At 33.2% G+C, this 13258-nt stretch overlaps 1 protein-coding gene across 1 annotated transcript; it reads left to right on the top strand.

Annotated features, from left to right (window-relative positions):
• Positions 1 to 373: 373 nt before the first annotated feature.
• LOC142634537 (protein BIIDXI) lies at positions 374 to 11367 on the top strand. The gene is made up of 3 exons (XM_075808839.1): positions 374 to 611; positions 4959 to 5459; positions 10456 to 11367. The coding sequence occupies exons 1-3, from the start codon at positions 524 to 526 to the stop codon at positions 11049 to 11051; spliced, it is 1185 nt and encodes a 394-aa protein (XP_075664954.1). The 5' UTR covers positions 374 to 523; the 3' UTR covers positions 11052 to 11367.
• Positions 11368 to 13258: the final 1891 nt, after the last annotated feature.

Here is a 13258-nt window from a genome sequence, read left to right as displayed (position 1 = left end):
AGAAATTAAAGTTCTTTTTGTCAAAAATTAAAGTAGCCTTGATTTAATAAAGTCACAGCAAGTTATCAATTCTATTTATTAAGGATTTTACTAATGTGTGCATTAAAGCACACAATAATTATTTATTTTTGAAATTTTTTTTCAAAATGTGAGAAAGTATTAATAATTTTTTTAATTTTTAAAAAATTTTTATCATAAATAAATAGTTTAATATGTACTCAAGGCATATTTTAACCGTACCCATTTATTAATAGCAACTTAAGTTTAAACTTTATAATACAAAGAGTGAACTGGGCATGTGTCCCACATCGCGTGAGTGAGTGTAATTCTCAGTGTTTATATAGAGTCTTGCGTCTTCAAATGTTGCAGTTTTGTGATTTGCGTGTTTTGTTGGTTAAAAATAAAAAAGAGTGAACAAGTGGACCCGAAGTGGAATCTTTGGAGATAAAAAGACACTACACACTACCATAAACAGAGTACACTCACATACATCAACTGAGAGAGAGAGATTTGGCAAGAAAAGATGGCTCAGAGCTCCAAAAGAAGCAAATGGGTCTCACTGTGCGTGCTTCTCTTTGCTTATTTTGCTTCTACAATCATCGCAGAAGATGGTATGTTTTCTCTTCTTCTTCTTCTTCTTCTTCTTCTCTGCCCACAAATGTTCTTGGTTCTTGCTTCCCATTTTCTCTGCAATTAGTATCAATGTCTTATATGTGGATATAACACTTTTATTTTGTGGTTATGCCTTGTGGGTCTTGGACCATTTGGTTATTTCTGAGATCTGATATATGTTTGCTATGCTATTGCTCACATCTACTTCAACTGTTCTTCAACGGTTCTATTATTAATAGAAGTACATGGCAGTAACATGTTTAGTGGGTTTTGTGCTTTTGTTACAATTGGATTCGAATGTGCTATGGTAGAAAAGAATGGCTGTCTAATTATTTCTGCATTCTATAAGTAAAAACCTTCATGCTAGGTTGGATACTTCATCCAAAAATGAGCTTCAATTTCTTCACTGGCTAGCTCTAGAAGCGTGCTTTCATATAATCTGAATCAAACCCATTTTGGAGCAAGTAATTTGTTCAGTATTAGTAGAGCTAGTAGCCGTGCAGCACTTCCAATACTTAGTAGATTTTTAACACTCTCTTATTAAAAAATTAAAACAGTTTGAAACTGTGATGACTGTGGTCTTCACTCTTCAAAGTTCAAAGACGAGTATTCGAGGCCCACCACTTTTTGACTATTTTCTTTGAAATCTTGTTTTTACTTGTGCCTGCAAGCTATCAAATTCTTGCGGGTTGTTGAAGAAGAATTCTCCTTGTTTTTATTAGCTTCCCCCTAGGTCATCTACTTTTGAAAATTTTTTTATCAAAAGTTAAAAAATCTGTCAAATTGTTTTTTCCAAAAATAGTATACTGGTAAGGCATCCATCTGAGTAATTATAAAAAAGATTGCAACTTGAAACTTTTCACCCACAATCAATTGTACGAAGATTGAATTAATTGCAAGCCATTTAAACCTCCATAATTCAAATGATGTCTAGGGGTACTAATAATTTATGCTGAACCCCATTGTGTGAAGTGTGAACACAATAAAGATTGTAGGAACCACTTTCAAAAAAGGTCGGCGGGTGACCAACTTGGATTATTAACCTGATAGCAAATTATTGTATATAGAGCTAATAATTTTTGCTAAACGCTATTGTGAACACCATAAAGAGGAAACATCTTTCAAATAGGTCGGCGGGTGAAAAACTTTTATTGTTTATACTTTTATACAGCTATATTCTCTTCTCTTCTTTTATTTTTTTGGGGGAGAAAAGAGCTCTCTCATTCTTGGCTAAGTAATTAATGGGACAAGAGGAATATATTATAATGATATACTAGTTAATTTTTTGAAAGTTGACTATAGTTTTAGATAGGATCTATACACTTCATTTGGAGTACTGTGTCATATCAGTTTTGTGATAGTGTTCTAATTACCATGTCATATTATAATTATTTTTAAATGCTCATTTCTCCGACATTGTATCTGTGTCCGTGTCCATATCCATATCCGTGCATCCGAGCCTACTAGTAATACATCTAGTATGCCGCAGAAGCTCCAACCTGGCCATTGTCACTGAAGAAGGCAAAGGCTTTTATATATATACGTGTGTGCGCGCTCGCTGTGTTGAGTCTCTTGACTATATATGTCAATGTCTTAATAAATAGTACTAAATCATATGAAAATTTAGGCTTTTTTTTTTTGGTTTTTAAAATCTTTTGGGGGTTGCAACTTGCAAGCACTCACTTTAGGCTTTAAAATTGCTTTCCATTGAAGCGAGAATCGAGAAAATTAGAGGGCGAAGTTGGCGCAATGGAGGTCCCAAACTATTTTACTTTTGTGTGCCTTTAATTTTGATTATAAGGTTTTTTTTGTGTGTGTGTGTGTGAATCAAGAGTCGTTTACTTATTTCATTTATAATTATAGGGTGCGTTTAGATACTGCTTATTTTATTGGAAAAAAATAAAAATTTAAACTACTATTCACAAGAAAAACACTGTTCACTCGAACATGAACAGTGCAAGAGGCACTGGGTTTGTAAAAAAAAAAAAGTTGAAACGCAAACACAAACCAAACAAACTTATAATATCAAGTGTCCTTTGATTATAAGTTTGTTTAATTTTTTTTCTTACTATGTATGGATCTCATATAACTTCCTTTACTTATTTCATTTAGCTTTTATCAGTCCACTTAAAAAGTGTTTTTAGGGTAATTATTAATCAATTATTTTAGGAATGTTTTACACTATTTTTATGAGAAATATAAAAAGTTATAAAAAAATTAATTATTTGATACTTTTCTTAGAAAGAAATTTTAAAAATACTTACTAAATCAACGCATATAAATTTAACTTTCCTCCCAACTTTTTTACTTTTTATCTACCTATACTTTTAGTAAAAAATCTTTCAACAAAAAGTAGATTATTTTTATCGGAAGAGGGATAAATGAGCTTAGAATTAAGTTTGTATCTGTCCAGAAGCCGTGTCCACGAGGTTATTACTTGGTGAGCTTTTGACTCTATTTTAAAAATGGTTTATTTTAATATTTAGTTTATTTTTTTAAACTATTTATAAATTTTAATGTATTATTTTAGCTAACATTTATTTTTATCTATTATATTTTTAACAAATTTTTTTTAATTTTAGCGAAATAGATGGCTTTATTAGTTTATTAGTAGAACGTCGTCCCGCCATATATCAGGTCCTTCAGTTTTTTGTCCAAAGAGTCAAAGATCACAATGTCCTTTCCATGAAGGAAGCCGGCACCGAATGCTTTTTCATCGTCTTCTTTTTTGGGGTATCCCCCGATTTGCTTTTATGATAGCTGCATTGCATTTGCATTGGGTGTCCACAACAACAACAACAAAACAGTGACAGTAAAAATAAAAAAATAAAAAACACTTTCTTTCTTTCTCAGTCAAAGAGTCAAAAGGCTAGGCCCAGAAACGGTGGGTTAGGGTCCGCGCGCTTAACGAAACTCTCAATATAAAAAGATTCGTACTACTCCTCAATCCTCACATCACATTGTTCTTAATTTGTCGTATGTGGAAGATAAAGATGATGGCCACAAAATCAAGATATCCTATTCCTTGACAGGAGCTTCCTCATTATTCTTTATCTCATTTTTGTTTTTTTTTATTAATCTTCCCCATTTTAAAGTACTAGTTCTTTACTTCTTTTGTTTGTGGTTGAGCAAAAAATCTCATACATTTGAGGCTCATATATAGATAGGGTTATCCAAAGGGGTTAGTGTAATAGCTTCCTACAAATTTTTTAGTGAGTGACTGATTCTCTACCATGAAAAGTTAGCCAGGTTGCGACCACAGGAACTAGTTTATAGTATTTCCCTAACTTTTGTTTTTCTCTACTGTGCCGAGAATATGAAGATAAGATTAAATTTTAAGAATTCATTGAATCTATAAAATAACAGTAAAAATAATCATTTAAAATGAACTGTGCATTGAAAACTAATGAAGTGATTAAAGAAATAGAAGTTATTTTTTGTTTTTGTTGAAAAGTTTTAACAATTGTGGCACATAGGGTGTCACTGTAGTGCACGGTGTAAATTTGTTTAGTCCCGATTTCTTTGCTGGATTGATAGATGACAGGGTTAATTGTCATTTTGGCAAATGACAAAGAAGCATATCTGCGCCCAAACAATCTCGATTCATCTCCAAGAATTTTCGTCGTGGATTGAATAGAGACCCACATAGCAATACCTGCATATGCTATGGTTGCATGTAATAATTATTACAGGTGCGCTATTAATTAAAAACGGTCCAACAATTTTTGGTCGCTCCCAAAAGTTATTAGTTGGCAATGTCAATTAAGGAAAAATAAGTTTATGAGACCATTTTATGAACCTTATATTGTTGTGTGGGATCCATTCTCCACCAAATGTTATAGATGCGTTTAATAAGTTTTTATTTATTTTTTATTTTTTAAGAGTAATCATATGTACTTGCTAACTTGGCAACATGGCACATTTATTAGAGAATCAAGACAATTATTATATGCAAAAATTAAAAGAAATCATTCTTAGGCTCTTTCATTGCGAAAATCAGACCCAAAAAAAAGTAATCACTATGTTTTATATATATGACATCATTAATCTCTTTCATTACAAGTTTTATGTTTCTTTGACAATTTCTTTTAATTCTCACAAACAAACTTACAAGTTTCATCACAAATTTTTTACTTGACAGATTATAACTAATTAACGGCACTTTTATATGAATTAACAATTTTTCTCTCCTAATTAATCTGCTGCATGAAAAGTTGTGGAAAAAATTGTACTTTTGTTTTTTTTTATATAGTACCAGATTTTTTTGGTTAGGTACTAGATTTTTTTGTTCTTTGTTACACAATATATGACATTTATTTATTTATTTTTTTTTTTTAATGTACTAGGTCTAGTAGCAAACGGTGATTTCGAAACGCCCCCATCAAACGGCTTCCCAAGCATGACCCCAGCGGAGGGGTCCGCCACAGGAATCCCCAGCTGGAAATCAAACGGCACCGTAGAGCTCGTGCACGCTGGGCAAAAACAAGGTGGGATGATCCTCATCATACCGGAAGGTAGTCACGCAGTGAGGCTAGGCAACGACGCCGAGATCAGCCAGGATCTAAAGGTGGAAAAAGGGTCCACGTACTCTGTAACATTCAGCGCGGCCCGCACTTGCGCGCAGCTGGAGTCGCTAAACGTGTCAGTGCCACCAGCATCGCAGACGATAGACTTGCAGACTCTGTATAACGTGCAAGGGTGGGACCCATACGCGTGGTCGTTCGAGGCAGAAGGGGATGATGTGAGTTTGGTTTTTAGGAATCTGGGCATGGAGGATGACCCCACTTGTGGGCCCATCATTGATGATATTGCGATCAAAAAGCTTTTTACTCCTGATAGACCCAAAGGTAATTACTATTTACTCTCTCTCTCTCACTCATTCTTTTTCTCTTTATATATAAGTACTACCTATCAAAGTAGTAGTACCTTTTTGATTTTTTGGGGCTCAAAGGCCTAGTAAAGTTTGATAATTCTAGGGGTAGAGTAACTTTTTCGCATGCTTGGGCCCTCATAATTGTTGAGGAGCATCCAATGTGTGGGCCTCATTTTAAGAAATTAGTGAGGACTTTTTTATTTTTATTTTTTTGGGGCCTGGTGGCTCCTTGTAGTGTCAAGTATTGACATAATGGCATGTCTAATGTCTTATCTCCAAAGAAAGCAAGAGCGTAAAGACTATATTATAAAATGAAAAATCTGAAGAAAAAACAAAAGGACTAATAATAAAGAACTTGAAATTACACATTCAAAGAATGGCAATGATAATCGGTTCTAGCCCACTATAGGGGGAATGCAATGCCTGGCTTTGATTACTTTACCTAAGCCAAACTGGAATTTCTTTGGAGAATTGTGATAGATAAATCAAGTCTTGGATTCAGGTAAAAATCCATAGTCTGTTGAATAGGATAAGGGCTCATTTTCCATAGTTCGGAGGGTTGTGCAACAAAATCAAAATTTTAGTTTTCAATGGATGAAAAGGGCTAATGGTTATTAGTAATTTCCACACCGAAATTATGTTTGAATTCAATTACTTGATATCCACCTTAGCCCCGCCCCGTTGATTGTTGCAACAAAAAATATTTTCTTGTTTGGGGCAGTTAAAAATTCTAGTCAAATCCAACATTTTCAATTGATCGTTAAAAACCCATAAAATTATATATTATATACTATATAATTAAAGTAGAGTCATAAGTGGGTATGTCAATTATTTATCATATCATGTGGATTCTAATTAGCTCAACTAGTAAAACCTCTAATAGTTATATAAGAGATCTGAGATTCAATTTCCACCTATACTAAAAATTGATTAGTATCTTGATATTTTTATCACGAGCGAATGTCATAGATTGAAACTGAAAAAGAAAAAAAAAGTGTATATATCATATACCATTGCCACATGTATGGCTTTTAGTAATAATTTTATGTTTATCATTTTATCTTATTTTAATTCATCTCAATCTAGAGAGAAATAAATATAATGGATTTTTTTTCTTTTTTATGCTTGATGGTCAAAATAGCCATGTGGATATCCTATCCAATTGCCGTGTGTGACTTTTACTAATAGTTTTAGTTTTAATTGTCTGAGAATCATGTTTTTTGTATTATTCTATATCGTTTTTTATTCATATTTTTTTAATATAATGTATTTTTAGTCTCTCTATTTATTTATTTATTTTATGCTCAAAATAAAATTATCAACATTAACATATGATATTATAGATATATTTTTCCCTTATTATATTAAAAAGATTTTAATTCAATGGAAACTCCTTATTAAGCCTTATGGTTATGCATAACCATAAAACGAGGAAAATTGTTATTAAGCCTTATGTTTATACATGACTGTAGAATAATAAATAGTTGGTTGGATGGTTTTGGTTTTCATTTTTTAAGGAGTAGGGAGAGGAGGAAAAAAAGAGAGAAGTGAAAATTGTCATTATACCATTTTAATTTGTCAAATTATGAATCTGTGTTGTGCACGCTTCAGATTTAGTTTCTAATTGTTCACAGTCAAGAATGTTAATGATTAAGAATCCTATTTTACAAGTTGATATATATATATATACACACACACACACTATTTCCTACAATAACAACAATAAAAATTCACGCACCTTGTAACCCAAAACAAAATGCTTCCATTCCTTTGAAAGGAATTTGCTTTTGAATTTGCAATTGTCACCATATTGTGGACCTTGTTTGGCTCATAAAAAGTAAAAACTACATCCATATTATGTTCCATGTTTGTCTCCCAAAAAATATTATTTCCTATAAAAACTACAAAACATAACACACCTTGTAACCCGAAACAGAATGCTTCCTTTCTTTTGGTAGGAATTTGTTTTCTTCAAAGTTGCTACTATGCTTCAAATTTTAAGAAAAACACTTGTTTGGTAACTAGCGCATGTGAATGCGACCGGCAAAACATGCGACCGGCAAAAGATAAATTGAAGGAAAAAAAATAAATTTGACTTCAAGCTTCTAAAGATGACTGAATTCTCTCCTCCAAAAATAAGCGTCGTCAGTCCTATCGTGATGTAACCTAACAAAAAATCAGAAAATAAACTTTTTTAATCACTAGTTGCATTTGGCAATCAATTATAGGCTATCTTTTACTTAAATTATCCACTGTTTGTGGGTTCTACATTACTTTTTCTCACAGCTTTATTTCAAATAACATCAGTTTCGGCTTTTTAAAAATAAGCTAACTTTTAGATTTTTGTCTCACATTATTCAAATAAGCTATAAAAAATAAGCAATTTCCAAGCACACACAAATTTATCTCATTTTTCATCTTAATCTAAAGAGGAAATCAAAATAATGGATTTAGATAAGTAAATATTTTGTTCAATTGCCACATCATATGGTTATGTTTATACATAACTATAATTAATTCTTATTTGATTGGCATGAGATTGTGTTTAATCTTATTTGAAATAGATCGTTGGAGGGTATAGGTATAGTTTTTATGATAACTCTCGATAGAATTCTCATTCTAATAAATAAAGATCAGTTATGAATTATTTACAAATTTGTATTGTTACAAATATTGAATTATATAAATAAATAAAATTTCTTTTTTACTGTAAGCAAGCTTCATATTCCTTGACAAAGATTTTTGGTTGGCTGGACTTAGTTTCATTTTTTAGGGTGTCTCTCTACAAATTTTCATTATACTGATTTTAAAAATTGAAAATTAAAATTTTAAATATCAATTTAAAGAGGACGTTTGGATAGCACGTCCACGTCCACGTCCAGCTCCGTTTTTTTTTTTTTTTTTTCAAGCACATCTGTCACTTTTCATTGGCCATGAACAGTGATTTTAGGCCAACGAACAGTACTTTTTGGCATGAACAGTACTTTTTACACATTAAAAAATTATTTTTGTACAATGTTTTCAGTTTTCAGCAATAAGTTCTATCCAAACAGACCCAAAGTACTCAAACCATTTTCAAAAACTTGGACCAAGTAACAAAACTATTCATCTAGAAAAAAGAAAACATAGTAACAATTTTGTGTAGATTTCTTATTAAACCATATGTTTACATTATACAAATATACTTGTTTTTTTTAATTATATTGTGATGGATTATAGATTTCTTAAATTCCTACTGCGGAATGGTGTGCTATAATTATTTCTTATAGAAATTAAATTCTTATAAATAACAAGTTATGAATTATTAATAGTTCTCACACTTTTATTTAATTCATTTCAACACTTCTATAATTCATTTTATGCTATTATTGTTTGACCTAAAACTTTGTGATTCATTTGTCAATATGAGTTCTTCTATTAGTAGGGTTGTAAACTAGTTGAACCAAGTCGAGTATTAAAAGTTTAGACTTGTATATTAATTTTATTTTGAACATGGTATGAGGTCGATCTCTTTACCAAATAAGATTATATGTTCAAACTTAGTTCATTTTTTTATCGAACAAGCTCGAGCTTATTTCACGAGTTGATTGATTAACTTATTCTTTTCTCATATATAGTAAAACAATGACTAAAATTTCTTACCCCTTTATAAATCTATGAATTTTACTACGTACAAACTGATTGTATTATTAATAAACTACAAATACGAATTTGATATTATATGAATCTAGTTTTAAACTTACACAATCCATTCTCAAGTCTATAAGTATATTTTTGGACAAGTATATATATAAAAATATATACTATATATAGTTAAATCATGTATGCATGTTTACAAGCTTGTTCGCATACACATCATTATGTTTGAGATTGGCTTATATGCTAAACAAACAAATATGGACAAGTTTTTTCCTGTGCCGAGCTTGAGCTGTTCATAAACATCTTGGTTCATTTACACCGTTATCTACAAGATTCCTTCTTTTTTTTTTTTAAGCATTGTCTTCTTACCATTTAGCTTGTCTTTATTTTATATAGATCTTTCATATTATGGAAGATCACTTAAGATTCTTAACTTTTTTTTTTGCGTAAACAGAAAGTAGAAAAAAAAAATTAAGATGGTCTCTATATGTCTATCCATAATTTATAAACAATATACCATTATATAAAAAATAAAATAAAACAATTGGTCCTAAAAGTGGTGGTTATCCCCTAAGAAGCACGGATGCATCATTCGGGGTGCCGTATGTCGTACCGCCTGTATCATATTATAATTTTTCAAAAAATGTTCGTGTCGCCATGTCATACCTATATCTGTGTCAACGTCCGTGCTTCCTACGTTATCCCAAGTGGATACCTTACCTAAATATCATGTGTACAACTTTTAATAATAGTTTTATTGTTGTCTTTTTCTTAGTAATTTTAATTCACTGTTCATTATATGAAATATTTAGATATACTTTCCTACACAATCCTTCAGCTAGTGTATTTTTGGGCATAGCATCTGCTTTACCAGACAACCCTACACACCCATCCATGGCACTCCTTATCACCCATTGGCACCCTCAGATCTCCAAAATAAATGACCCTCTTCCTCCATCCAACTCCTGCCCTCCGATCTCTGATTATTAACCCCTATCACAGCTTCTCTAATTTCTTTAAAAGTATTTTCAACTGAAAACATTTACATTGCGGCAAACGGAGCCTAAGTGCTGTTCAAATTATATAATACCCCGACAGCATGTTTAAATTATTAGGATTATCTGATGAATTAAGACTACCCCTTGCAAGACACCTTTTTTTTTTTTTCAATTTGTTAATCACTTTTATAATGGATGGTTTAAAGTGACTTGGGATTTTGCATATTGGATTTGCCTATTCTATCATAAGTATTCGACAAGGCTTATAGATATTGTTTGGTTTGATGTTATATTTGCTGAGTTGTTGCTTAATGTGCTATATACTTTTTGCAGACAATGCAGTTATTAATGGCGATTTAGAAGAAGGCCCATGGATGTTTAGAAACACCTCACTTGGCGTTTTACTCCCCACGAACCTTGATGAAGAAATATCCTCATTACCCGGTTGGAATGTCGAATCAAATAGGGCGGTCCGATACATTGATTCCGACCACTTCACCGTTCCACAGGGCAAGCGGGCCATTGAATTGCTTTCAGGGAAGGAAGGCATAATTTCCCAAATGGTGGAAACAGCACCAAACAAACAATATACCTTGACCTTTTCCTTAGGTCAAGCTGGGGACAAATGCAAGCAGCCACTTGCTGTCATGGCCTTTGCGGGAGACCAAGCCCAAAACATTCATTACACTCCTGACTCTAACTCTACCTTTCAGACTGCTAATCTCAACTTCACATCCAAGGCTGATAGGACCAGAATTGCTTTCTATAGTATTTATTACAATACAAGGACTGATGACATGAGCTCACTATGTGGACCTGTGGTGGATGATGTGAGGGTTTGGTTTTCTGGGTCTTGTAAAATTGGGTTTGGAAGATTGGGTTTGGTGCTTGGTTTTGTTTTTTGGGTGTTTGTTTACTTCATGAGTTAGGGCCTGAAGAGCAGTCTGGTACAAGTCAATCCAGTGATCAGCCCAAGTCCACTGATTAGCCTCAGTCCAGTAGTGAGTTCAAAGATAAAGGAAAAGCCCAAGCCCAGTTCTGATCATCCAAAGCACACCGTTTCACTTATAAGCATCTGTTGTTAGTTGTGGTATTAGCTTGTTATTAGCCATGTGTATCAGGTGGTTAAGTCTATTAGAACAGACTCCACCTTATACGCTTAGCAGCTCTCACTCTCTCTCTGTTGCTATAAATATCTCTCTTAAGGAATGTTATTAATTATGCAATTACTTTTTTCATTCTTTACTCTTCGATCGCTCTCATTTACAGCTTTATTCTTTAGCATTTCTTTCATGGTATCAGAGCTCTGCTTTCATGGCGTTTGCTCCTTCTTCAACTTCAGCTTCAACTTCATCAACGTCTTCAACCACTCCTTCTACAATGACAAACACTATCACTCATATTAATCCTTCCCTTCTATTACTCTTAAATATGTCATCAATGATGACTGTGAAACTCGATTACTCTAACTATATTGTTTGGAAGCACCAGATTGAGGTTATCTTGGAAACCTACTCTATGTCTAATGCTATCAGTGACACTGTAATGGCACTAGATCAGTTCTTAAGGGATTCTTCTGGTAGTTTCACTACAGAAGTTAATCCAGATTTTCTCATTTGGAGAAACCAAGAGCAAGCCTTGTTTACATTTCTTAATTCAACACTTTCCCCCTCTGTTCTTGCTCTTACTGTTGAGCAGAAATCTAGTAGAGGTGTTTGGAAAGTTCTGGAAAAATGTTTTGCCTCCATTTCTAGGTCAAGTGTGATGAGCTTAAGAAATGAATTGAGTGCTATGAAGAAAGGTACAGATTCAATTGATGTATATTTTCAGAGGATCAAGCAAATCCATGACAGATTGGCTTCAATATCAGTTATTCTTGATGATGAAGAGCTTCTTCATATTGCACTTAATGGTCTGCCATCAAATTATGATTCCTTTAGTTTAGCTATCAGGACTCGCAGTGATGTTCTTACTGTTGAAGAACTTAACACTCTTCTCAATGTTGAGGAGAGAGCTATTAGGAAGAGGTCTGGTGTGATTGAAACTTCCACTATGGCTATGGCTGCCAATTACCAACCTCTAGGATTTGGTAGAGGTAGAGGCAGAAACAATGCTTAGAGAGGTCGTGCTAATGGAGGAAGAGGTAGTAATTCTGGTGGTGGTTTTCATCCTAATGCTCCTAATGCTTTCTCTTCTCCTTTCAGTCAGGCTCAGCCTATTCCACCAAGACCTTTAGGACCTTGAAGATCTCAAGGTTTGTCACAGAGACCTCAATGTCAGATTTGTGGCAAGAGTGGTCACACTGCTCTTGACTGTTACCATAGGATGGATTTTTCATTCCAAGGAAAGTATGCTCCATCCAAGCTTGCTGCTATGGTGGCCAACTCATCTCAGGTTCATATGGCTAATGGGTGGCTTACTGATACTGGCTGTTCAGATCACGTTACACCAAATTTGGCTAATCTTTCACTACAACAACAACCTACCACTGGTTTTGAAACTGTGATTGTTGGTAATGGTCAAAACCTTCCTGTGATTTATATTGGTAATGGTGAGTTATGCACTTCAACTCACAACTTTAAACTTGATGGTATACTTAGGGTTCCTGATCTTGCTTCCAATTTGCTATCTGTTCATAAGCTTTGTTTGCAAAACAATGTTTTCTGCTACTTTGATGCTTATAGATTCTCTATTCAGGATTTACTTACAGGGAAGATCCTTTATGAAGGATTAAGTAAGGATGGTGTCTACCCTATTCCTAATCCATCTTCCTTGCATTCTTCCAATTCCACTGCCTTTTCTACATCACATGTTCCTAATTCTTCTCAGACTTTTGTTAGTTGTGATCAAATATCTCTCTGGCATAATAGACTTGGACATCCAAGTGCCAAACTTCTTCATTCTGCTATTCAGCTTGTAAATCCTACTTTTACATTCAATAAGATTGACAAATGTTGTTCTTCTTGTACATATTGTATAAGTGCTAAAATGCACAGGCTTCTATTGAACAAACATGAAATTCAATCTACTTCTCTGCTTCAACTTGTGCATTCTGATATTTGGAGCCCAACGCCCATTTCTTCTTTACTTTGTTATAATTACTATGTTGTGTTCATTGATGATTATACTAGGTTTA

The sequence above is a fragment of the Castanea sativa genome, chromosome 5, assembly GCF_040712315.1.
Source record: "Castanea sativa cultivar Marrone di Chiusa Pesio chromosome 5, ASM4071231v1".
Lineage (NCBI taxonomy): Eukaryota > Viridiplantae > Streptophyta > Magnoliopsida > Fagales > Fagaceae > Castanea > Castanea sativa.
This window is presented reverse-complemented; position numbering and strand designations above follow the sequence as displayed.